This window comes from Trifolium pratense, linkage group LG7 (assembly GCF_020283565.1).
Source record: "Trifolium pratense cultivar HEN17-A07 linkage group LG7, ARS_RC_1.1, whole genome shotgun sequence".
In the NCBI taxonomy this organism is placed as follows: domain Eukaryota; kingdom Viridiplantae; phylum Streptophyta; class Magnoliopsida; order Fabales; family Fabaceae; genus Trifolium; species Trifolium pratense.
The window spans coordinates 12,552,949-12,578,259 of NC_060065.1; the positions used below are offsets into that span (position 1 = coordinate 12,552,949).

At 33.2% G+C, this 25,311-nt stretch overlaps 3 protein-coding genes across 4 annotated transcripts; 2 read left to right on the forward strand and 1 right to left on the reverse strand.

The window, feature by feature from the left end:
* Positions 1-14,686: 14,686 nt before the first annotated feature.
* On the reverse strand, positions 14,687-15,626 carry LOC123897043 (hevamine-A-like). Its single transcript, XM_045947535.1, has one exon. The coding sequence runs from the start codon at positions 15,624-15,626 to the stop codon at positions 14,736-14,738; it is 891 nt and encodes a 296-aa protein (XP_045803491.1). The 3' UTR covers positions 14,687-14,735.
* Positions 15,627-20,095: 4,469 nt separating this feature from the next.
* On the forward strand, positions 20,096-21,553 carry LOC123897044 (protein ASPARTIC PROTEASE IN GUARD CELL 1-like). Its single transcript, XM_045947536.1, has 2 exons — positions 20,096-20,401; positions 20,468-21,553. Exons 1-2 carry the CDS (start codon positions 20,096-20,098, stop codon positions 21,551-21,553), a joined length of 1,392 nt encoding a protein of 463 aa, XP_045803492.1.
* A 652-nt stretch (positions 21,554-22,205) lies between these two features.
* LOC123897045 (F-box protein CPR1-like) lies at positions 22,206-23,828 on the forward strand. 2 transcript variants are annotated; one of them, XM_045947539.1, is made up of 2 exons: positions 22,206-22,344; positions 22,549-23,828. In XM_045947539.1, exons 1-2 carry the CDS (start codon positions 22,312-22,314, stop codon positions 23,488-23,490), a joined length of 975 nt encoding a protein of 324 aa, XP_045803495.1. In that variant the 5' UTR covers positions 22,206-22,311; the 3' UTR covers positions 23,491-23,828. The 2 variants fall into 2 exon arrangements, with proteins under 2 accessions (XP_045803495.1, XP_045803493.1); XM_045947537.1 differs by having other exon boundaries at positions 22,214-23,828.
* Positions 23,829-25,311: the final 1,483 nt, after the last annotated feature.

Consider the following 25,311-nt stretch of genomic DNA (forward strand, 5'->3'; position numbering starts at 1 on the left):
TTTTCTGGGTTATGGCCAATTTTAGTGTTCGTAGTCGTTTTTATGGTTTTTGCCCTATTTTAGGTCGTTTATATGGTTTTTGGCCAATTTTGGTGTTTGTAGTTGTTTTTATGGTTTTTGGCCTATTTTAGGTCGTTTATATGGTTTTTGGCCAATTTTAGTGTTTGTAGTCGTTTTTATGTTTGTAGTGGGTTCTAATGTTTTTTGCCTATTTTAGGTCGTTTATATGGTTTTTGTCCAATTTTAGTTTTTGTAGTTGTTTTTATTGTTTTTGGCCAATTTTAGTGTTTGTAGTCATTTTTATGGTTTTTGGTCTATTTTAGGTCGTTTATATGGTTTTTGGCCAATTTTAGTGTTTGTAGTCGTTTTTTTTATGGTTTTTGCCCTATTTTAGGTCATTTATAGGGTTTTTGGCCAATTTTGGTGTGTGTAGTTGTTTTTATGGTTTTTCGCCTATTTTAGGGTCGTTTAATAAGTTTTTGGCCAATTTTAGTGATTGTAGTCGTTTTTATGGTTTTTGGCCTATTTTAGGGTCGTTTATATAGTTTTTGGCCAATTTTAGTGTTTGTAGTCGTTTTTATGGTTTTTGGCCTATTTTAGGTCGTTTATAGGGTTTTTGGCCAATTTTGGTGTTTGTAGTTGTTTTTATGGTTTTTGGCCTATTTTAGGTCGTTTATATGGTTTTTGGCCAATTTTAGTGTTTGTAGTCGTTTTTATGTTTGTAGTGGTTTCTAATGTTTTTGGCCTATTTTAGGTCGTTTATATGGTTTTTGTCCAATTTTAGTTTTTGTAGTTGTTTTTATTGTTTTTGGCCAATTTTAGTGTTTGTAGTCATTTTTATGGTTTTTGGTCTATTTTAGGTCGTTTATATGGTTTTTGGCCAATTTTAGTGTTTGTAATCGTTTTTTTTATGGTTTTTGCCCTATTTTAGGTCGTTTATATGGTTTTTGGCCAATTTTGGTGTGTGTAGTTGTTTTTATGGTTTTTCGCCTATTTTAGGGTCGTTTAATAAGTTTTTGGCCAATTTTAGTGATTGAAGTTGTTTTTATGGTTTTTGGCCTATTTTAGGGTCGTTTATATAGTTTTTGGCCAATTTTAGTGTTTGTAGTCGTTTTTATGGTTTTTGGCCTATGGTTTTTGGCCTATTTTAGGTCGTTTATATGGTTTTTGGCCAATTTTAGTGTTTGTAGTGGTTTTTAATGTTTTTGGCCTATTTTATGTACGTTCTTTTGTTTTTGGCAATTTAGGTGTTTGTAGCCGTTTTTATGGGTTATGGCCTATTTTAGTGTTCGTAGTCGTTTTTATGGTTTTTGGCCTATTTTAGGGTCGTTTATATGGATTTTGGCCAATTTTTAGTGTTTGTAGTGGTTTTAATGTTTTTGGCCTATTTTTGGATCGTTCTGTAGTTTTTGGCCAATTTAAGTGTTTGTAGTCATTTTTCTGGGTTATGGCCAATTTTAGTGTTCGTAGTCGTTTTTATGGTTTTTGGCCTATTTTAGGGTCGTTTATATGGATTTTGGCCAATTTTAGTGTTTCTAGTTGTTTTTTATGGTTTTTGCCCTATTTTAGGTCGTTTATATGGTTTTTGGCCAATTTTATGTTTGTAGTCGTTTTTATGTTTGTAGTGGTTTTTAATGTTTTTGGCCTATTTTAGGTCGTTTATATGGTTTTTGTCCAATTTTAGTGTTTGTAGTCATTTTTATGGTTTTTGGCCTATTTTAGGTCGTTTATATGGTTTTTGGCCAATTTTAGTGTTTGTAGTCGTTTTTTTTATGGTTTTTGCCCTATTTTAGGTCGTTTATATGGTTTTTGGCCAATTTTGGTGTTTGTAGTTGTTTTTATGGTTTTTCGCCTATTTTAGGGTCGTTTAATAAGTTTTTGGCCAATTTTAGTGATTGTAGTCGTTTTTATGGTTTTTGGCCTATTTTAGGGTCGTTTATATAGTTTTTGGCCAATTTTAGTGTTTGTAGTCGTTTTTATTGTTTTTGGCCTATTTTAGGTCGTTTATATGGTTTTTGGCCAATTTTGGTGTTTGTAGTTGTTTTTATGGTCTTTGGCCTATTTTAGGTCGTTTATATGGTTTTTGGCCAATTTTAGTGTTTGTAGTCGTTTTTATGTTTGTAGTGGTTTTTAATGTTTTTGGCCTATTTTAGGTCGTTTATATGGTTTTTGTCCAATTTTTGTTTTTGTAGTTGTTTTTATTGTTTTTGGCCAATTTTAGTGTTTGTAGTCATTTTTATGGTTTTTGGCCTATTTTAGGTCGTTTATATGGTTTCTGGCCAATTTTAGTGTTTGTAGTCGTTTATATGGATTTTGGCCAATTTTTAGTGTTTGTAGTGGTTTGAATGTTTTTGGCCTATTTTAGGATCGTTCTGTAGTTTTTGGCCAATTTAAGTGTTTGTAGTCATTTTTCTGGGTTATGGCCAATTTTAGTGTTCGTAGTCGTTTTTATGGTTTTTGGCCTATTTTAGGGTCGTTTATATGGATTTTGGCCAATTTTAGTGTTTGTAGTCGTTTTTTATGGTTTTTGCCCTATTTTAGGTCGTTTATATGGTTTTTGGCCAATTTTGGTGTTTGTAGTTGTTTTTATGGTTTTTCGCCTATTTTAGGGTCGTTTAATAAGTTTTTGGCCAATTTTAGTGATTGTAGTCGTTTTTATGGTTTTTGGCCTATTTTAGGGTCGTTTATATAGTTTTTGGCCAATTTTAGTGTTTGTAGTCGTTTTTATTGTTTTTGGCCTATTTTAGGTCGTTTATATGGTTTTTGGCCAATTTTGGTGTTTGTAGTTGTTTTTATGGTCTTTGGCCTATTTTAGGTCGTTTATATGGTTTTTGGCCAATTTTAGTGTTTGTAGTCGTTTTTATGTTTGTAGTGGTTTTTAATGTTTTTGGCCTATTTTAGGTCGTTTATATGGTTTTTGTCCAATTTTAGTTTTTGTAGTTGTTTTTATTGTTTTTGGCCAATTTTAGTGTTTGTAGTCATTTTTATGGTTTTTGGCCTATTTTAGGTCGTTTATATGGTTTTTGGCCAATTTTAGTGTTTGTAGTGGTTTTTAATGTTATTTGCCTATTTTATGTACGTTCTTTTGTTTTTGGCCAATTTAAGTGTTTGTAGTCGTTTTTATGGGTTATGGCCTATTTTAGTGTTCGTAGTCGTTTTTATGGTTTTTGGCCTATTTTAGGGTCGTTTATATGGTTTTTGGCCAATTTTAGTGTTTGTAGTCGTTTATATGGATTTTGGCCAATTTTTAGTGTTTGTAGTGGTTTTAATGTTTTTGGCCTATTTTAGGATCGTTCTGTAGTTTTTGGCCAATTTAAGTGTTTGTAGTCATTTTTCTGGGTTATGGCCAATTTTAGTGTTCGTAGTCGTTTTTATGGTTTTTGCCCTATTTTAGGTCGTTTATATGGTTTTTGGCCAATTTTGGTGTTTGTAGTTGTTTTTATGGTTTTTAGCCTATTGTAGGTTCGTTTAATAAGTTTTTGGCCAATTTTAGTGATTGTAGTCGATTTTATGGTTTTTGGCCTATTTTAGGGTCGTTTATATGGATTTTGGCCAATTTTTAGTGTTTGTAGTGGTTTTAATGTTTTTGGCCTATTTTAGGATCGTTCTGTAGTTTTTGGCCAATTTAAGTGTTTGTAGTCATTTTTCTGGGTTATGGCTAATTTTAGTGTTCGTAGTCGTTTTTATGGTTTTTGGCCTATTTTAGGGTCGTTTATATGGATTTTGGCCAATTATAGTGTTTGTAGTCGTTTTTTATGGTTTTTGCCCTATTTTAGGTCGTTTATATGGTTTTTGGCCAATTTTGGTGTTTGTAGTTGTTTTTATGGTTTTTCGCCTATTTTAGGGTCGTTTTATAAGTTTTTGGCCAATTTTAGTGATTGTAGTCGTTTTTATGGTTTTTGGCCTATTTTAGGGTCGTTTATATAGTTTTTGGCCAATTTTAGTGTTTGTAGTCGTTTTTATTGTTTTTGGCCTATTTTAGGTCGTTTATATGGTTTTTGGCCAATTTTGGTGTTTGTAGTTGTTTTTATGGTTTTTGGCCTATTTTAGGTCGTTTATATGGTTTTTGGCCAATTTTAGTGTTTGTAGTCGTTTTTATGTTTGTAGTGGTTTTTAATGTTTTTGGCCTATTTTAGGTCGTTTATATGGTTTTTGTCCAATTTTAGTTTTTGTAGTTGTTTTTATTGTTTTTGGCCAATTTTAGTGTTTGTAGTCATTTTTATGGTTTTTGGCCTATTTTAGGTCGTTTATATGGTTTTTGGCCAATTTTAGTGTTTGTAGTGGTTTTTAATGTTATTTGCCTATTTTATGTACGTTCTTTTGTTTTTGGCCAATTTAAGTGTTTGTAGTCGTTTTTATGGGTTATGGCCTATTTTAGTGTTCGTAGTCGTTTTTATGGTTTTTGGCCTATTTTAGGGTCGTTTATATGGTTTTTGGCCAATTTTAGTGTTTGTAGTCGTTTATATGGATTTTGGCCAATTTTTAGTGTTTGTAGTGGTTTTAATGTTTTTGGCCTATTTTAGGATCGTTCTGTAGTTTTTGGCCAATTTAAGTGTTTGTAGTCATTTTTCTGGGTTATGGCCAATTTTAGTGTTCGTAGTCGTTTTTATGGTTTTTGCCCTATTTTAGGTCGTTTATATGGTTTTTGGCCAATTTTGGTGTTTGTAGTTGTTTTTATGGTTTTTAGCCTATTGTAGGTTCGTTTAATAAGTTTTTGGCCAATTTTAGTGATTGTAGTCGATTTTATGGTTTTTGGCCTATTTTAGGGTCGTTTATATGGATTTTGGCCAATTTTTAGTGTTTGTAGTGGTTTTAATGTTTTTGGCCTATTTTAGGATCGTTCTGTAGTTTTTGGCCAATTTAAGTGTTTGTAGTCATTTTTCTGGGTTATGGCTAATTTTAGTGTTCGTAGTCGTTTTTATGGTTTTTGGCCTATTTTAGGGTCGTTTATATGGATTTTGGCCAATTATAGTGTTTGTAGTCGTTTTTTATGGTTTTTGCCCTATTTTAGGTCGTTTATATGGTTTTTGGCCAATTTTGGTGTTTGTAGTTGTTTTTATGGTTTTTCGCCTATTTTAGGGTCGTTTTATAAGTTTTTGGCCAATTTTAGTGATTGTAGTCGTTTTTATGGTTTTTGGCCTATTTTAGGGTCGTTTATATAGTTTTTGGCCAATTTTAGTGTTTGTAGTCGTTTTTATTGTTTTTGGCCTATTTTAGGTCGTTTATATGGTTTTTGGCCAATTTTGGTGTTTGTAGTTGTTTTTATGGTTTTTGGCCTATTTTAGGTCGTTTATATGGTTTTTGGCCAATTTTAGTGTTTGTAGTCGTTTTTATGTTTGTAGTGGTTTTTAATGTTTTTGGCCTATTTTAGGTCGTTTATATGGTTTTTGTCCAATTTTAGTTTTTGTAGTTGTTTTTATTGTTTTTGGCCAATTTTAGTGTTTGTAGTCATTTTTATGGTTTTTGGCCTATTTTAGGTCGTTTATATGGTTTTTGGCCAATTTTAGTGTTTGTAGTGGTTTTTAATGTTATTTGCCTATTTTATGTACGTTCTTTTGTTTTTGGCCAATTTAAGTGTTTGTAGTCGTTTTTATGGGTTATGGCCTATTTTAGTGTTCGTAGTCGTTTTTATGGTTTTTGGCCTATTTTAGGGTCGTTTATATGGTTTTTGGCCAATTTTAGTGTTTGTAGTCGTTTATATGGATTTTGGCCAATTTTTAGTGTTTGTAGTGGTTTTAATGTTTTTGGCCTATTTTAGGATCGTTCTGTAGTTTTTGGCCAATTTAAGTGTTTGTAGTCATTTTTCTGGGTTATGGCCAATTTTAGTGTTCGTAGTCGTTTTTATGGTTTTTGCCCTATTTTAGGTCGTTTATATGGTTTTTGGCCAATTTTGGTGTTTGTAGTTGTTTTTATGGTTTTTAGCCTATTGTAGGTTCGTTTAATAAGTTTTTGGCCAATTTTAGTGATTGTAGTCGATTTTATGGTTTTTGGCCTATTTTAGGGTCGTTTATATGGATTTTGGCCAATTTTTAGTGTTTGTAGTGGTTTTAATGTTTTTGGCCTATTTTAGGATCGTTCTGTAGTTTTTGGCCAATTTAAGTGTTTGTAGTCATTTTTCTGGGTTATGGCTAATTTTAGTGTTCGTAGTCGTTTTTATGGTTTTTGGCCTATTTTAGGGTCGTTTATATGGATTTTGGCCAATTATAGTGTTTGTAGTCGTTTTTTATGGTTTTTGCCCTATTTTAGGTCGTTTATATGGTTTTTGGCCAATTTTGGTGTTTGTAGTTGTTTTTATGGTTTTTCGCCTATTTTAGGGTCGTTTTATAAGTTTTTGGCCAATTTTAGTGATTGTAGTCGTTTTTATGGTTTTTGGCCTATTTTAGGGTCGTTTATATAGTTTTTGGCCAATTTTAGTGTTTGTAGTCGTTTTTATGGTTTTTGGCCTATTTTAGGTCGTTTATATGGTTTTTGGCCAATTTTGGTGTTTGTAGTTGTTTTTATGGTTTTTGGCCTATTTTAGGTCGTTTATATGGTTTTTGGCCAATTTTAGTGTTTGTAGTCGTTTTTATGTTTGTCGTGGTTTTTAATGTTTTTGGCCAATTTTAGGTCGTTTATATGGTTTTTGTCCAATTTTAGTTTTTGTAGTGGTTTTTATTGTTTTTGGCCAATTTTAGTGTTTGTAGTCATTTTTATGGTTTTTGGCCTATTTTAGGTCGTTTATATGGTTTTTGGCCAATTTTAGTGTTTGTAGTGGTTTTTAATGTTTTTGGCCTATTTTATGTACGTTCTTTTGTTTTTGGCAATTTAGGTGTTTGTAGTCGTTTTTATGGGTTATGGCCTATTTTAGTGTTCGTAGTCGTTTTTATGGTTTTTGGCCTATTTTAGGGTCGTTTATATGGATTTTGGCCAATTTTTAGTGTTTGTAGTGGTTTTAATGTTTTTGGCCTATTTTTGGATCGTTCTGTAGTTTTTGGCCAATTTAAGTGTTTGTAGTCATTTTTCTGGGTTATGGCCAACTTTAGTGTTCGTAGTCGTTTTTATGGTTTTTGGCCTATTTTAGGGTCGTTTATATGGATTTTGGCCAATTTTAGTGTTTGTAGTTGTTTTTTATTGTTTTTGCCCTATTTTAGGTCGTTTATATGGTTTTTGGCCAATTTTATGTTTGTAGTCGTTTTTATGTTTGTAGTGATTTTTAATGTTTTTGGCCTATTTTAGGTCGTTTATATGGTTTTTGTCCAATTTTAGTGTTTGTAGTCATTTTTATGGTTTTTGGCCTATTTTAGGTCGTTTATATGGTTTTTGGCCAATTTTAGTGTTTGTAGTGGTTTTTAATGTTATTTGCCTATTTTATGTACGTTCTTTTGTTTTTGGCCAATTTAAGTGTTTGTAGTCGCTTTTATGGGTTATGGCCTATTTTAGTGTTCGTAGTCGTTTTTATGGTTTTTGGCCTATTTTAGGGTCGTTTATATGGTTTTTGGCCAATTTTAGTGTTTGTAGTCTTTTATATGGATTTTGGCCAATTTTTAGTGTTTGTAGTGGTTTTAATGTTTTTGGCCTATTTTAGGATCGTTCTGTAGTTTTTGGCCAATTTAAGTGATTGTAGTCATTTTTCTGGGTTATGGCCAATTTTAGTGTTCGTAGTCGTTTTTATGGTTTTTGCCCTATTTTAGGTCGTTTATATGGTTTTTGGCCAATTTTAGTGTTTGTAGTGGTTTTTAATGTTATTTGCCTATTTTATGTACGTTCTTTTGTTTTTGGCCAATTTAAGTGTTTGTAGTCGTTTTTATGGGTTATGGCCTATTTTAGTGTTCGTAGTCGTTTTTATGGTTTTTGGCCTATTTTAGGGTCGTTTATATGGTTTTTGGCCAATTTTAGTGTTTGTAGTCGTTTATATGGATTTTGGCCAATTTTTAGTGTTTGTAGTGGTTTTAATGTTTTTGGCCTATTTTAGGATCGTTCTGTAGTTTTTGGCCAATTTAAGTGTTTGTAGTCATTTTTCTGGGTTATGGCCAATTTTAGTGTTCGTAGTCGTTTTTATGGTTTTTGCCCTATTTTAGGTCGTTTATATGGTTTTTGGCCAATTTTGGTGTTTGTAGTTGTTTTTATGGTTTTTAGCCTATTGTAGGTTCGTTTAATAAGTTTTTGGCCAATTTTAGTGATTGTAGTCGATTTTATGGTTTTTGGCCTATTTTAGGGTCGTTTATATGGATTTTGGCCAATTTTTAGTGTTTGTAGTGGTTTTAATGTTTTTGGCCTATTTTAGGATCGTTCTGTAGTTTTTGGCCAATTTAAGTGTTTGTAGTCATTTTTCTGGGTTATGGCTAATTTTAGTGTTCGTAGTCGTTTTTATGGTTTTTGGCCTATTTTAGGGTCGTTTATATGGATTTTGGCCAATTATAGTGTTTGTAGTCGTTTTTTATGGTTTTTGCCCTATTTTAGGTCGTTTATATGGTTTTTGGCCAATTTTGGTGTTTGTAGTTGTTTTTATGGTTTTTCGCCTATTTTAGGGTCGTTTTATAAGTTTTTGGCCAATTTTAGTGATTGTAGTCGTTTTTATGGTTTTTGGCCTATTTTAGGGTCGTTTATATAGTTTTTGGCCAATTTTAGTGTTTGTAGTCGTTTTTATGGTTTTTGGCCTATTTTAGGTCGTTTATATGGTTTTTGGCCAATTTTGGTGTTTGTAGTTGTTTTTATGGTTTTTGGCCTATTTTAGGTCGTTTATATGGTTTTTGGCCAATTTTAGTGTTTGTAGTCGTTTTTATGTTTGTCGTGGTTTTTAATGTTTTTGGCCAATTTTAGGTCGTTTATATGGTTTTTGTCCAATTTTAGTTTTTGTAGTGGTTTTTATTGTTTTTGGCCAATTTTAGTGTTTGTAGTCATTTTTATGGTTTTTGGCCTATTTTAGGTCGTTTATATGGTTTTTGGCCAATTTTAGTGTTTGTAGTGGTTTTTAATGTTTTTGGCCTATTTTATGTACGTTCTTTTGTTTTTGGCAATTTAGGTGTTTGTAGTCGTTTTTATGGGTTATGGCCTATTTTAGTGTTCGTAGTCGTTTTTATGGTTTTTGGCCTATTTTAGGGTCGTTTATATGGATTTTGGCCAATTTTTAGTGTTTGTAGTGGTTTTAATGTTTTTGGCCTATTTTTGGATCGTTCTGTAGTTTTTGGCCAATTTAAGTGTTTGTAGTCATTTTTCTGGGTTATGGCCAACTTTAGTGTTCGTAGTCGTTTTTATGGTTTTTGGCCTATTTTAGGGTCGTTTATATGGATTTTGGCCAATTTTAGTGTTTGTAGTTGTTTTTTATTGTTTTTGCCCTATTTTAGGTCGTTTATATGGTTTTTGGCCAATTTTATGTTTGTAGTCGTTTTTATGTTTGTAGTGATTTTTAATGTTTTTGGCCTATTTTAGGTCGTTTATATGGTTTTTGTCCAATTTTAGTGTTTGTAGTCATTTTTATGGTTTTTGGCCTATTTTAGGTCGTTTATATGGTTTTTGGCCAATTTTAGTGTTTGTAGTGGTTTTTAATGTTATTTGCCTATTTTATGTACGTTCTTTTGTTTTTGGCCAATTTAAGTGTTTGTAGTCGTTTTTATGGGTTATGGCCTATTTTAGTGTTCGTAGTCGTTTTTATGGTTTTTGGCCTATTTTAGGGTCGTTTATATGGTTTTTGGCCAATTTTAGTGTTTGTAGTCTTTTATATGGATTTTGGCCAATTTTTAGTGTTTGTAGTGGTTTTAATGTTTTTGGCCTATTTTAGGATCGTTCTGTAGTTTTTGGCCAATTTAAGTGATTGTAGTCATTTTTCTGGGTTATGGCCAATTTTAGTGTTCGTAGTCGTTTTTATGGTTTTTGCCCTATTTTAGGTCGTTTATATGGTTTTTGGCCAATTTTGGTGTTTGTAGTTGTTTTTATGGTTTTTAGCCTATTGTAGGGTCGTTTAATAAGTTTTTGGCCAATTTTAGTGATTGTAGTCGATTTTATGGTTTTTGGCCTATTTTAGGGTCGTTTATATGGATTTTGGCCAATTTTTAGTGTTTGTAGTGGTTTTAATGTTTTTGGCCTATTTTAGGATCGTTCTGTAGTTTTTGGCCAATTTAAGTGTTTGTAGTCATTTTTCTGGGTTATGGCTAATTTTAGTGTTCGTAGTCGTTTTTATGGTTTTTGGCCTATTTTAGGGTCGTTTATATGGATTTTGGCCAATTTTAGTGTTTGTAGTCGTTTTTTTATGGTTTTTGCCCTATTTTAGGTCGTTTATATGGTTTTTGGCCAATTTTGGTGTTTGTAGTTGTTTTTATGGTTTTTCGCCTATTTTAGGGTCGTTTTATAAGTTTTTGGCCAATTTTAGTGATTGTAGTCGTTTTTATGGTTTTTGGCCTATTTTAGGGTCGTTTATATAGTTTTTGGCCAATTTTAGTGTTTGTAGTCGTTTTTATGGTTTTTGGCCTATTTTAGGTCGTTTATATGGTTTTTGGCCAATTTTGGTGTTTGTAGTTGTTTTTATGGTTTTTGGCCTATTTTAGGTCGTTTATATGGTTTTTGGCCAATTTTAGTGTTTGTAGTCGTTTTTATGTTTGTCGTGGTTTTTAATGTTTTTGGCCAATTTTAGGTCGTTTATATGGTTTTTGTCCAATTTTAGTTTTTGTAGTTGTTTTTATTGTTTTTGGCCAATTTTAGTGTTTGTAGTCATTTTTATGGTTTTTGGCCTATTTTAGGTCGTTTATATGGTTTTTGGCCAATTTTAGTGTTTGTAGTGGTTTTTAATGTTTTTGGCCTATTTTATGTACGTTCTTTTGTTTTTGGCAATTTAGGTGTTTGTAGTCGTTTTTATGGGTTATGGCCTATTTTAGTGTTCGTAGTCGTTTTTATGGTTTTTGGCCTATTTTAGGGTCGTTTATATGGATTTTGGCCAATTTTTAGTGTTTGTAGTGGTTTTAATGTTTTTGGCCTATTTTTGGATCGTTCTGTAGTTTTTGGCCAATTTAAGTGTTTGTAGTCATTTTTCTGGGTTATGGCCAACTTTAGTGTTCGTAGTCGTTTTTATGGTTTTTGGCCTATTTTAGGGTCGTTTATATGGATTTTGGCCAATTTTAGTGTTTGTAGTTGTTTTTTATGGTTTTTGCCCTATTTTAGGTCGTTTATATGGTTTTTGGCCAATTTTATGTTTGTAGTCGTTTTTATGTTTGTAGTGATTTTTAATGTTTTTGGCCTATTTTAGGTCGTTTATATGGTTTTTGTCCAATTTTAGTGTTTGTAGTCATTTTTATGGTTTTTGGCCTATTTTAGGTCGTTTATATGGTTTTTGGCCAATTTTAGTGTTTGTAGTCGTTTTTTATGGTTTTTGCCCTATTTTAGGTCGTTTATATGGTTTTTGGCCAATTTTGGTGTTTGTAGTTGTTTTTATGGTTTTTCGCCTATTGTTAAATACCTAGAAAATCCAACAGGTATTGCCGATAGAAAGGTTAAGTATAGAGCCTTAGGTTACACAATCATGGGAAATGAGTTATTTAAGAAAACACCTGAAGGAGTTTTATTAAAGTGCCTCAATGAAAATGAGGCGTACGTGGCAATTTCGAACGCCCATAGTGGGGCTTGTGGCGCCCATCAAGCAGGCCACAAAATGAAATGGCTTCTGTTTCGACCGGGAATATATTGGCCTTCCATGCTTAAGGATTGCATAGAATATGCGAAAGGATGTCAAGAGTGTCAAAAACATGCAGGGATACAACATGTTCCAGCTAGCGAGTTGCACTCGATTGTCAAACCTTGGCCTTTTAGAGGCTGGGCTTTAGATTTAATTGGTGAGATTAGGCCTGCGTCGTCAAAGAACCAAAGTTATATATTGGTTGGGATTGATTATTTTACCAAATGGATAGAGGCTGTTGCCCTAACAAATGTGGATCAGGAAACGGTGATCAATTTTATCCAAAACCATATTATTTATAGGTTTGGGCTTCCTGAGACGATCACTACAGACCAAGGAACAGTGTTTGTTGGTCGAAAGATGCAAGATTTTGCTGAACAATCAGGTTTTAAACTAATAACTTCGACGCCTTATTACGCTCAAGCAAATGGCCAAGTTGAAGCAGCCAACAAGGTCATAATTGGTTTAATTAAAAAACACATTGCTCAAAAGCCAAAGAACTGACATAAGACCTTGGACCAAGTCCTATGGGCATGCAGAAATTCTCCTAAGGAATCAACAGGGTCGACGCCCTTTCGACTAACGTATGGTCATGATGCTGTGTTACCTGTTGAGATAATGATGCAGTCAATTCGAGTGCAAAGGCAATGGGAACTACCTCCTGACCATTATTGGAATTTAATGTTAGACGAATTAATAGATGTAGATGAAGAGAGGATCTACATATTTATAGGGGCGCGCGATTTGAGGATCAAAGCAAACCAAAAAAGGAAAATAACAACTCTTTCAACTTCCTATGTTGACAAGTGTCCAAATCCTTTGTTAAGTGGGAAAGAAACAAATTTTGGAGCCAATCCAAAGTTTTGGATGTCAGCCTAAACGATAGGAGAGATAAATGGAAAAGAAAGATATCCATTAACACTTTCAAAAATGTCACTTCCTCTTTCGATAGACACAGTCGAAAATGGCATTTTTGGGGGGCAATTTGTTGGATATAAATTTGGCATTTATCAATTAAATATAATTGGTGGGTCCAACATTTATTTGAAGGTTATATTGTCAAAATAAAACTTTCAAATTTTGTGTCGAGGTCTAACTATATCGAAGCAAAGGAGCGTTTCGAAGGCTTTGGAAGGCACATTTAGTTTTGGTTTTGTCAGGAGTCTGTCAAAAGCACAAAATCGAATCGAAGGGCAGGTTGGGCCAGGCCCAAAAAAGAAACAACAACGGCCCAAGAAGCATTGGCGCGCGCTGAAGGAATGAAAGATGAAAGTGGAGAACGTGGGTCGACGTGGCAGATCGAAGAGCGTCCAGATGATCAAGAAGCAGTTACCACTTCGTTGTAGTATTTATAGCAGTTTTTCATTCAGAACAAAGGTCACAAAATTTAATACAAAACTCTCTCTGAAATTCTAAGTACTCAGCGATCGAACGAAAGGAATATTTGAGGAGAAATGTATGTTTTGTGAACCATTTTCCTGTAATTGCTTTACATTTCAATGCAATTTACTTTCCAGCAATGTCCTTTAGCTTTATTTAATGTTTGTTTATGAAATTGCTGATTCGAGGCGATTCGAACTAGCATTTCGTTTTGTTGTTTGCCAAAGATTTAATTCTTAAGTGTTTGTTTTTCTCTTAAAACGAACATTCAAACATTTTCCTTAAGTAAATAAAACACAAAATTGTCCTGAGATTTACTAGTTGGTCTCGCGAGTTTAAATACTTAAACTAGCGGTTGTTTACCAAATTTCCACGTAAACACGTACGTAGTTCGTTGGATTGTGCTTGTTATAAATGTGTGTTTCCTTCATTTTTTTTATTTCCCATTTAAGGGTTGGTTCTAAGCCACTTTTATTGTAGTTTGATTTGATTGTTTGTAAAACTAATTGAGTAAACTGTCAAATACCCCTGAAATTTTAAAATTCGTCAAATATCTCCCTGAAATTTGGAAATAGGCAAATATCTCCCCTGAAATTTAAAAAAGTCAATCAAACTGCCCCCTGACACTACCAGTCAAGTCCACGCCAGGGGCAATTTGATTGACTTTTTAAAATTTCAGGGGATATTTGACGAATTTTAAAATTTCAAGGGATATTTGATAGTTTACTCAAAACGAATTTCTAAGCTTTTGTGTAGTTTGACCGAGTATTTGCACTTCTTTTTTCATTTAATCTACTTTTCCTTTTTTCGCTTAACAAAACTAACTAAAACAATTATAAAAAAAAAAACTAACTAAAACAATAAAACACTTCCATCTAATTAAACTAATCTCCCAAATACTTGAAGAGCATTGCTCTAAAGCCTCCTCCTTCTATTAGTAAATAGTTGTGGTGTAAATGAATTTCTATTAAGGTTGGTCAAAATTCGTATCATTGAAGCATCTAAATATTAAATATTTTGTATCATTAAATGCTAAATTCCTACTTTTAGATAGCTTAACATGTATCCTTACGAAAAAATGTAAAAAAATTAGCATAATGCTTATAAAACATTAAACTCGTATTTTTTCTTATGAAATTGTCATTTATGGAATACAATAATTGACAAATAGTGTTTTGATTCATAAAATAATCGTTAATTTAATAATTATTTGATCTAATGTACCAGTACATTGAAATTTGATAGATGTACCGTAGAAGCTCCCTAGTATTCAAAATTTATTGATTTTTGAATTTGTTTTTTAAAACTAGATAATTTAGCGATCGATTTCAAATTTTCAATCAATTTTGAACAATTCCAAATTCAATGTAAAGTTTTTTTGTAAATTTTTTTTTTTACCAAATATAAGTTTGTTTTCTGTAAAAAAAAAAATTGGTTTAGCAAAACTATACTTGGAAAAAACATGGAGGACGTATAGATTAGTAGATAACATAGATATTGGTTTAGAGACTGAAAATGTCAAATTGGTTTCTAAATCAGTTGCTAACATTAACCATTTTCTGAATAATCAGTTGTAACAAAGACAAATATTTTGATTACTAAATCGATCGCTAAATAACGAATTTTTAATACATAATGGAAATACAAATAAAGTTACATCCTGAACTATATACACATATAATTCACATTCACAACATTAACAAGTAACTAGATTTCAAACATAGCTCTTAATGGAAGTACTATAACCACTAAGAACATCATAGTACCTAGACCACAACATAACACCACCATATTTATCAGAGCCCTTAATAGTTGGAAGCACAATTGAAGTAAGATTATCAATAGGTATAAATCCACTCCCGGCCGCCTCTAGCGAAGCCGGTAGCCCTAAAAATATCTTCTTAACGGGTATATCTAATGTCCACTTCTTCCATGCATCTTCAAAAGTACTAATTTCACCGGAAATGTATTGACAAGAAGGATTATTATAGAATTGTACCCAAACATAATCAAAAAGTCCTGTTGTAAGTGCATTTCCTAACCAAGCATCAGGAAATGGACACTGGGGAGCTGCAGTTATGTAAATTTTTTTCCCATTATACCCTTTAAGGAACCTAGCAAGATCACTCCAGTGTTGGTTAGTCGAACCTCCTTCGATATCAAAATCGATGCCATCCAGAATAGCAGGGCCGAGAGGGCGAGATGTCGAGTTTCCGCCTAAGAAGTTATTCCAAAGGTAAGTAGCTACAAGGCTTGCTTGTTGTGTGGATTCAAGTGGGTAGCTACCTTTGTCTCCTCTTAAAGAGAGCAATACTTTGATGCCTTTGGATTGACAAAATTTGATGTCAGAGGATAGGGCAATGCAACCATTAGTACTCTTTGGATCACAATGACCAGCTAGGTTAATCATTGGAGTTTGAGTTGGGACAAAGGTTGGTAAGAAAGCCATGATCACATATTCATAGTTTCTTGTGGCACAAGTTTCAGCTAATGTGCCTTCATTGCCATTTTGGCCCCAATAGATTACAATCTTGCCAGCATTTAAACCATTTGCTAGTGCTAATAAGATTAAGGACAGGATTGAGATTTGTGATTTTAGTGACATTGCTGCTGATTAGGAAATAACTAAGGAATTAGTTTTAATGTTTCTATGATAAGAATTGTTGGTGTGGAGAGTGGCATTTATAAAGATTATTATATGTTTTAAACAACTTGAGAGAACATTAATTTCCACATAAAAGCGTGACTTCGCAGTCACTTAAGTAAAATGTTATAATAATAATTGATTGTGATTTCATGTATGCAATGTATTGGCATTATTACTGAGTCACATATGCGGGTACAATTAAAATAGAAGTCTAATGAAAAAGAGTGCAAACTAGACAAAAGAGAGATGTCAAGAAATTTGTATTTTCTTATCTTAATTAGAGCATATTGATATCATGGACTTATTTATTTGATAGTTGCCAGTTTTGGACTTCTCTATCACATATTCCTACTTTTGGTACACATATTATGTGGATATGTACCGGTGTACCGAACTGACTGTTCACCTTATTAGAACTCGACAACAAGAACTAATCATGCAAATAGCGAAAATGTATGGGACAAAAAATATATTAAAATTTAAATAGAGATTATTGTGAGAAGGTTGTATGTATATTTGTAGGAGCACAAATGTACATGCGAATTACCCTTTGATTGATTTTTAAGACACGTACAAATTTGTAGAGTTAAACCATGCTTCCGTTTGATTGATTTTATACTAACAATTGATCGATTCAAATGGTGTAGAATTTGGACATTTTAATCAAATGTTCACAACTTCAATTTTTATTCTTACATATAAAAAAAATCGGTTGAAAGAATAGAACTCATCTTGTGTATCTCCCATGTTTCCAACAAAGATTAGTCAACAAACAATTGTGGAAACTTCATGTATAGTAACAAAAAATTTGATTATTTTATGTAAGAGATAGGATAAATATCAAATATATTAAATATATATTCATCGGCATGACACAAATGACGGGTCCGGTTAAGGTGCATAAGCCCAAGCTTATGCACCGTGCATAATTGCTATGCGCGCCCCCCCCAACTGCTACGCGCCCCCCCCAATTTCTAGCCCCCAATTTCTAGCGCGCCCCCCATATTGCTACGCGCGCCCCCCAACTGCTACGCCCTCCCCCCAATTGCTACGCGCCCCCCCCACCATTTTCTAGCCCCCCAATTTCTAGCGCACCCTCCCAGATTTTAGATTTCTAGCGCACCCCTCAGATTTTTTTTATCACGCTTTTAATTTTGATTGGTTGAATTTTATTTTATTTTATTGATTAGAGATAAATTTCAGAGTATTATGTATGGTTAATTATTTTAGTAGATAGTTTTAAACTAAAATCATGTCAAACCATCATCGCTGTAACCGCTGCAAGCTCTTCAATCTTCTTCGCTCTCGCTATCTTCGTTTTCCAATCGGAATCTTACAAATTGATTCTCTTGAATCGAACGAAAACGAGAACGAATTGCAATTTCTGAGATGAATCAGAATCGGAATCGGAGTTTTGCAATTTCTGAGATGAATTGGAATCGGAGTTCGTGAGAGAAGGTGTGAGTTCATGAGAGAAGGTGAAGAAGATGAACAGTGATCGCGGATGAACAGTGATCACGTTTTCACTGTTTCGCGTAAGAGAAGATGAACAGTGAATTTTCGTTACAATTATTCTGAAAACCATTGTGCTGGTTAAATGGTTTCAGAGAGTTAAAAAGTGAAACCATTTGTATTATAAATTGGTTTTATGTGTTTATTGAAATCAATATTGTGTTTTTATGGTTTTAAAAATCCTAGAAACCATTATGCTGATTAAATGGTTTCAGAGAGTTAAAAAGTGAAACCATTTGTATTATAAAATGGTTTTATGTGTTTATTGAAATCAATATTGTGTTTTTATGGTTTTAAAAATCCTGGAAACCATTATGCTGATTAAATGGTTTCAGAGAGTTAAAAAGTGAAACCATTTGTATTATAAAATGGTTTTATGTGTTTATTGAAATCAATATTGTGTTTTTATGGTTTTAAAAATCCTGGAAACCATTATGCTGGTTAAATGGTTTCAGAGAGTTAAAAAGTGAAACCATTTGTATTATAAAATGGTTTTATGTGTTTATTGAAATCAATATTGTGTTTTTAATATTGAATTTATTGTATTATTGAAATAATATTCCTTCATTATTATTACTATTACTGAACCAAATTAACATCTCAAGATTCTCTAACCAATAATCACTCAACAATTATAAAAAAAAATAAAAATTAATCACTCTACTTTGTCTCCATTCAGCAAAAACGCAAATATTTTATCACTAAAAAAAACCTCATCACAAAAAGAAAAACCAAGCTACCCAATTCGATTCTAATTCATACGTTCTTCATTGCCGTTCAAATTCGATTCTGAGGGGTGCGCTAGAAATCTAAAAAAAAAAAAAAACCTGGGGGGTGCGCTAGAAATTGGGGGGCTAGAAAATGGGGGGGGGGGGCGCGTAGCAATTGTGGGGAGGGCGTAACAGTTGGGGGGCGCGCGTAGCAATATGGGCTTTCAGGCCTAGTGGGCTAAAAATAAAAACAAAACGTGTGCATCAGCAGAAAGGGGGTGGGGATAGCGAGCCTTTGGGGGGGCTGGGGGGCGCGCGCGAGAAACTTCTGGGGGGCGCGCGAGTAATTCTGGGCTTATGCACTATGCATAAACATCCCCTTATGCATATTAACTTTTGCCACAAATGACAACCAGAATCACAAAAAAAAAAAAAAAAGCCTTTTGGGGGCTTTTATTTTGATTTTTTAGTCACACCCGATTTGGATAATAGTATTGTATAATTTTGTTCGCGGTCTCGTTGGATTTATAATAGGCAAGTGTTAGAACACATGACAGAAAAATATGTATAAAACAAATTTTTATGCTTTGTTTTCCAGTTGGTTTTTGGAGGAGAGGGGAAAACTTACTTTCTCTATTTTTTAATTTTTTTTATCAAACTTTTCTTTTTTAAATCATGAACAGTATAAAATATTTTTCGAAATGATCTTAGTGTGATTAAATTATTATATATTAATCGTTAGTTGGTTCGGTGGCGATCACCGCTGAATTTGGTAAGGAGGACCATAGTTCGATCCTCAGTAACTGTGATCGGGAAGAGACTGTCAGGCTGGAACCACTTGATGCCAGAACTGACCTCGGAACCAGATTAGGCGATTCAGTGGGCCGGATAATGGTGGTGAAAACAAAAGAATATATATATAAGGGAGGGATCAAATTACACCGGTGTAACATTTGAGTAATGTTACACCGCTCAATAACGCTTCAACGAATAATTTTTTTACAAAATTCACCGTTGGATTGAAATTTTATATCATTTAGATCATCCATGTTCAATTCTACAAAAATCTAAAATCGTTTGATATGTTATTGAGACCGATCAAGATTAACGCTTTATGTGTTTTTATTGAAAACCGTTAAGCTTGATCAATCTCAATAACATATCAAATGATTTTAGATTTTTATAGAATTGAACATGAATGATCTATACGATATAAATTTTCAATCCAACGGTGAATTTTGTAAAATTTGTATTCGTTGAAGCGTTATTGAGCGGTGTAACATTACTAAAATGTTATACCGGTGTAATTTGATCTCTCCCCATATATATATATATATGATCATTTATCATGTGTTCTGCTTTAAATATTATATGAATTTTTATTGTCTTGTTTAATCCTTTATCTTTTAGAAAATTAAATGCAACATTTAAGTCTGTGCATAACACGTTAACTCAAAAAGATTTAACAAAAGTCAAACGTATTTTGTTCAAGATTTAGACTAAAAACATTTGACTTTTTGGATATTTTTCTATAGTATTTTGTTAAACATGAAGTGTTAATTAGTGCTCACTACAAGACAAAAACCTACACACAAAAAGACAAATATATATTGATAATAAGTTGATTCATATCTTGTAATAAAGACAAGAGTTCAACTTACGTTATCAAGATAAAATATTCATTGGTAAATAATATTTAACCATCTATATTAGCACTTTTTGAGCCTTGAGATTTGTTTTAATTCTAATGAGCTCTTAAGACACAACTCACCTAAACTTTCCTACATATGTAAAAAACCTACACAAGAAATTAGTGGAAATATTTATGTTATTGAAAATATTTAATTTTAACTATTAAATAAGGTGATATCAAAATGATCTATATATTGAATATTTATAGATATGCAAATGTATCATTAATAATTTGTTATTAAATATATAATTAATAGTAATAATCTATTCTAATGTTGAAGTCATATATTTATCCTTCTCAATTTACAGGATACACACAAAAATATATTTTATTTAATTATTTTAAAATATATATTATTTAAAAATTCTTTCTACTTTTTCCGGGTGTATATCGAAATTGTTATATTGAGTAAAATATCAAACTTTTTATTTAATGTGGTTGGATGCTTATATCAAAATTATTTGATTTCTATCACAAATTTCAAGAGCTCCTAGGAATATCAGAATAGAATCATGGCTCTAATTATGAACCAATTGTTTATTTTTCCATTCCTCATGAGTCTCTCACTTTTTTTCTCGCTTACTACTCCTTTTCATCATACTAGTAATGCTACTTCCTCCTCTGAATTCACAACCTCTATTTTCAACGTCACATCCGCAATTCATCAAATCCGTCAAGTCCTCCCCTTTCATCATCAAGAAGAAGAAGAAACACAATTTTCATCATTATCTTCTTCTTCTTCCTTTAAGCTCAAATTATACCCAATTGAATCTCTCTTTACTGCTCATCCTCAACACAAGCTGGACTATCGCAGTTTAGTCCTAACTCGACTCAAACATGACTCAACCCGAGTTAGTCGAATCCGATCAAAGATCCAGCCAGAGTTTTTATCGGGGGATGTTTTTACCGGCATAACACATGGAACCAATGATTACATAGTAAAAATTGGAGTGGGACGACCACCACAATTCTTCTACATGATTTTCGACATTGAAACTGATGTGACTTGGCTTCAATGTCAGCCATGTTTACATTGTTATGAACAACCCGATTCAATTTTTGACCCATCATTGTCCTCTTCTTACACCCTAATTTCATGCGAGACAAAACGTTGTAATCTACTTAAAAATTCTTCTTGTAGTGTTGACGGGTATTGTAAATACAAAATTAGCTACAACGACGATTCATATACTGCCGGTATTTTCGTAAATGAAACGATATCGTTTGAAAGCTCTGGATGGGTCAATAGGGTTTCATTAGGTTGTGGTCATTCAAACAAAGGTGCATTTGTGGGCTCTGCCGGAACATTTGGGCTGGGTCGCGGGCCTTTCTCGTTCCTATCTCGTATCAATGTATCATCAATGTCATATTGTTTGGTGGATCGTAATTGGGTATACTCATCGGCGACTTTGGAATTCAACTCCCCATCATCATCATCATATAATAATGATAATTCATTTAAAGCTAAGTTGTTGAAAAACCCTAAGATGGAGAGTTTATACTATGTGGGTTTCACTGGGGTTAGCGTGGGGAGTGAAAGGATCACCATTCCTAATTCAACGTTCACGATTGATCCATATGGAAATGGGGGAATGATTGTGAGTACGGGGACTATTATAACCCGGTTGGAGACTCAGGCTTATAATGCAGTACGCGATGCTTTTGTGGCGAAGACTCAACATTTGGAACGTGCAAAGGCGTTGTATCCATTTGACACATGTTATAGTTTGACGACTAAGAATACGATAGAGTTGCCGATGATGGGGTTTGAAGTGAACGACGGGAAAATGTGGTTATTGCCGAAGGAGAGTTATTTGTATGCGGTGGATAATAATGGAACTTTTTGCTTTGCTTTTGGGCCGTCGGAAGGTCCATTTTCGATTCTAGGTAGCTTTCAGCAATATGGGACTCGTGTCACTTTTGATCTTACTAACTCTATCATTTCTTTGCACACCCTCTATTGTAGTTAGACTATCCATTCATCGTAGAGGATCTGGTCTCCCCAATAAAATTGTCATGTATTAAATTGTTATAAAAATAAAAATATGCTTGTGAAAATCTTAAAAATTGAAAAAATAAAAGGAACTAATGGATAATCAATCCAATTAAGTATATATTCAATAATAACAAATATGTATTGAATAAAATGAACACATAAGCATAATTTTGTCAATTGTCTATATTTTGAAATCTCTTACCAATTGAGCTCACTAGGAAGGATTAATAAGAAGCCACCAGTTTAATTTGGTCCGGGTGTCAGTTCTGACATCAAGTAGTTTCAAACCCCTCTGATCGTAATTGCGGGGAATCGAACCGCGATCCTCCCTACCGAGTTCAACACCAATCACCACTGAACTAACTAACGATTTGTATTGCCAATCGAATTTTCGCATGAGACGCAAATCAAATTTAATTTAATGTTTTTATATATAAGATAGAAAAAGAAAAAGTATCCACTTCACTTAAGTTAAGATGGTAGTAAAACAACTACGTTTGGTCTAGTGATGAATGATTTGAGTAATATAGGTCCTGAGTTCGATCCCTGACTTATTATAAATAAAAAAAATGAGAGTAGGACATTAAAATAATTAAATAACTAAATTTGATTCACAAAAGGAAAGAAAAAAAAAAAGAAATTTTTTCATAATTTTCGATGGACATATGAAGGAGAAACCCTTTACCACTGCCAGCCACTTCTGTTATTGTGAAGCTGGAGAACTCTCTATCAATGGCTGCTGCAACTACAATTGAGAAGAAGAAGGTTAGTAGTAGTAACTATATACCTGATGACCTTTCCTTTTCTATTCTCTCTAAACTTCCTATTAAATCTCTTAAGCGTTTTTCTTGCGTTCGTAAATCATGGTCTCTTTTAATTCAAAACCCTAATTTCATGAATTTGTTCCGCAACAATCTCTTATCCAAATCTCATCCGCACTACCACGATTCCGGTCTCGTTGTAAACCAGTTTATGGGTCCTTCTGATTGGAACATTTATTTGCTTTCTGGAGATAAGTTTGAGAATAAAGTGAAATTGGATTTGCCACCTTCATTTCAAATTCCAAACATCGGCGTTGCTCCTATTCGTGTTCTTGGTTCTGCTATTAATGGCATTATTTGTATCTATGACCATCATGGAGTTCCAACAACTACTGTATTATGGAACCCTGTCACTGAGGAAATAATTCAGATACCTCTTGGTCATGCTGAGTTTATACCTGAGTTTACAACTCAAATTTTTCCTCATGGATTTGGCTATGACCATATTGGAGATGACTATAAAATCATTCAACATGTGGATTATACTATGGTTAATGAAAATCCTTTGGACGATTTGGAAATGGAAGATGTTATGATGCCTGACCCATTCTGGGAGATATATAGTCTAAAAAGTAACTCATGGAGAAAAATTGATTTTGATATGCCAATGATTTACTGGATTTTTAATAGCGTCGCCTACTTCAATGGGACGTGTCATTGGTTGGGGGAAACAAACAAGGTGGTATCATTTGAATTGTGCAATGAGGCGTACTTTATTACACCTTCTCCCTTGGAAGAAGATACGCACGATGACCAATTTGAAGTTAATCTGACTGTGTTAAATGAGTCTGTTGCTATTATAACTAATTGTAAAAATACTACGTCGTTCCAAGTATTAGTTTTGGGTGAACTTTGTGTCAAAGAATCATGGATTAAACTTTTCAATATTGAACTTTTCTCTTGCATTGAGAAACCTATCGGAGCAGGGAAGAAGGGCAATGTATTCTTTACAAAAGAAGATGGTGAACTAGCTTGTTTTGATTTAACTACTGGGTTGATTGAGGAGATTGGTATTCAAGGAGGACCATTTTGGTGTCAGATTGCAATTTACAAGAAAAACCTTCGTTTGATCGGTGATATAAACGTGTAATTTCTTTTTCAGTGAATGCATGAAGTTTTCACACTCGAGGTTTATCAATCTTGTTGTTATATGCAAATCGGCTTGTCAATTGTCAATAATATATGTATTATCAATTATACGAGATGTCAGATACATGTTGTTAGATACATATTTTTACTCTTAAAGAAATTAAAGTTTGCGATTAGATAAATGTTGTTAGCTTGTTATCTATCATTGATTGGAAATAAGTACTAAAGTATACATGGACTTGCAGTGTATGTTTTGTAGTAGTTGTTTGTCTTGAATCAATATGGTGATTCCCAGTTAGGTTTTTAGATAAATATTACATACTACGTATGTTAAAATGATGCTGCTGCCATGGCTGTTCCTTTGATTTTGTTAGGCATATGGAAAAGGTGATTAATCTCTACGGAATAATGTATTTTCATTTCTGTGTTGGAATGGCTTTGTCTGTGTGCACCTGTATTCTCTCTTTTACATATTTGTATCCCATATCTATTCATTTCAAGTTGTCTAAGCACTAGTACATGGGAGGTTCTGCTAAGCACTAGTACCATGTTTTCATTCTTTTGGCTGTTTATGCCGTATGCTGAAAATAAAGTAACATATTGTGTTCACATGTTGAGCATAAGGGGTATCGGGTAATGTGAGATTTGAGTAGTTGATGGTTTCATTTACTGTAAAATTAAAAACAGTGGGAATTGTTCCTGGGTTGGAGCTGTGTTGAAATATTTTTTTTTTTTGGTCAAGTAGCCTAGTGGCTAGAAATTCCACCCTTAAGGTGGATAAGTGGGATGACAGGGGTTCGAACCCTGGCCCCCTACATATATAATGCAATGTCCTGCCAATTGAGCTAAGCTCACGAGACTGTGTTGAAATTTAAATTTGTAGGTTATGGGAATGGGTAAATTTATGGTTGAAGGAGTTGAGCCAAATGTTGTTTCAGTGTTTTTGCGAAGTGTGTGTGATCATTATTGCTCTTAAAGTAATGATGCTGCCTTAGGCCATGACTCTTCCTTTGATTTTGTTAGGCATATTGAAAAACTGTGATTATTCTCTCAAGTATAGTATTTATATCCTCTCATTCAGTGTTTTAGTGGCTGTGTGCACCTGTATTTTCTCTTATGCATATTTGCATCACATATATCTATTCATTTCAAGTGTCCCAATGATTTAGTTAAACAACTTATAGTACTTGGGAGGTTCTGCTAAGCAGTAAGCACTACTACTACTAGTCTAGTACCATGATGTGTTCATTCTTTTAAGTATTTTGCGTCTTATCGCTATGCTGGTTTATTTTCCATTTTCCTTTCTTTGATGTTACTTGTCAAATTACTACCAAGGCATGCTTTGAACCATTGAAAGCTTCTCACATAGTTGGTTACCATCAAATGGCAACTATATATAGACTTGAGAATTTAAATCCAATTGGTGCAGTATAGTATTGTAGCTTTGAAATGAAAATGAAACACAATTATAATAAAGTCTGTAACAATACTACTTTCAGATAGTGATTTACTACACATGCATTCCAAAATTCAAATATGTTTGTCATAAGCTCAAAGTCAGAACCTGTCAAATCGAAATACAATATCTGTCATGCCTGATAAATTGTTGATAATCACATAACTCTTAGCAGGGCATGGATCCTCTCTCGTGATAATTTCACTGGAGGGTGTCCAGTGCCAATCCACACCATGCATATTTTTTTGGAATCTAAATTATTTACCCAAAAAAAAAGAATGAACAGCCCAAATTTCACAAGAGAAAATTTTGACGGGAGACAATCCTTTCCCCTCTTAGCAACACACTTATTTTGCGCCATATTAT

Coding starts and splice junctions, on each gene's coding strand:
- LOC123897044 (XM_045947536.1), top strand. CDS start 20,096: ATGGCTCTAATTATGAACCAATTGTTTATTTTTCCATTCCTCATGAGT. Junction 20,402..20,467: donor AGCTGGACTATCGCAGTTTA/GTCCTAACTCGA, acceptor ATCCAGCCAGAG/TTTTTATCGGGGGATGTTTT.
- LOC123897045 (XM_045947537.1), top strand. CDS start 22,312: ATGGCTGCTGCAACTACAATTGAGAAGAAGAAGGTTAGTAGTAGTAAC.
- LOC123897043 (XM_045947535.1), bottom strand. CDS start 15,626: ATGTCACTAAAATCACAAATCTCAATCCTGTCCTTAATCTTATTAGCA.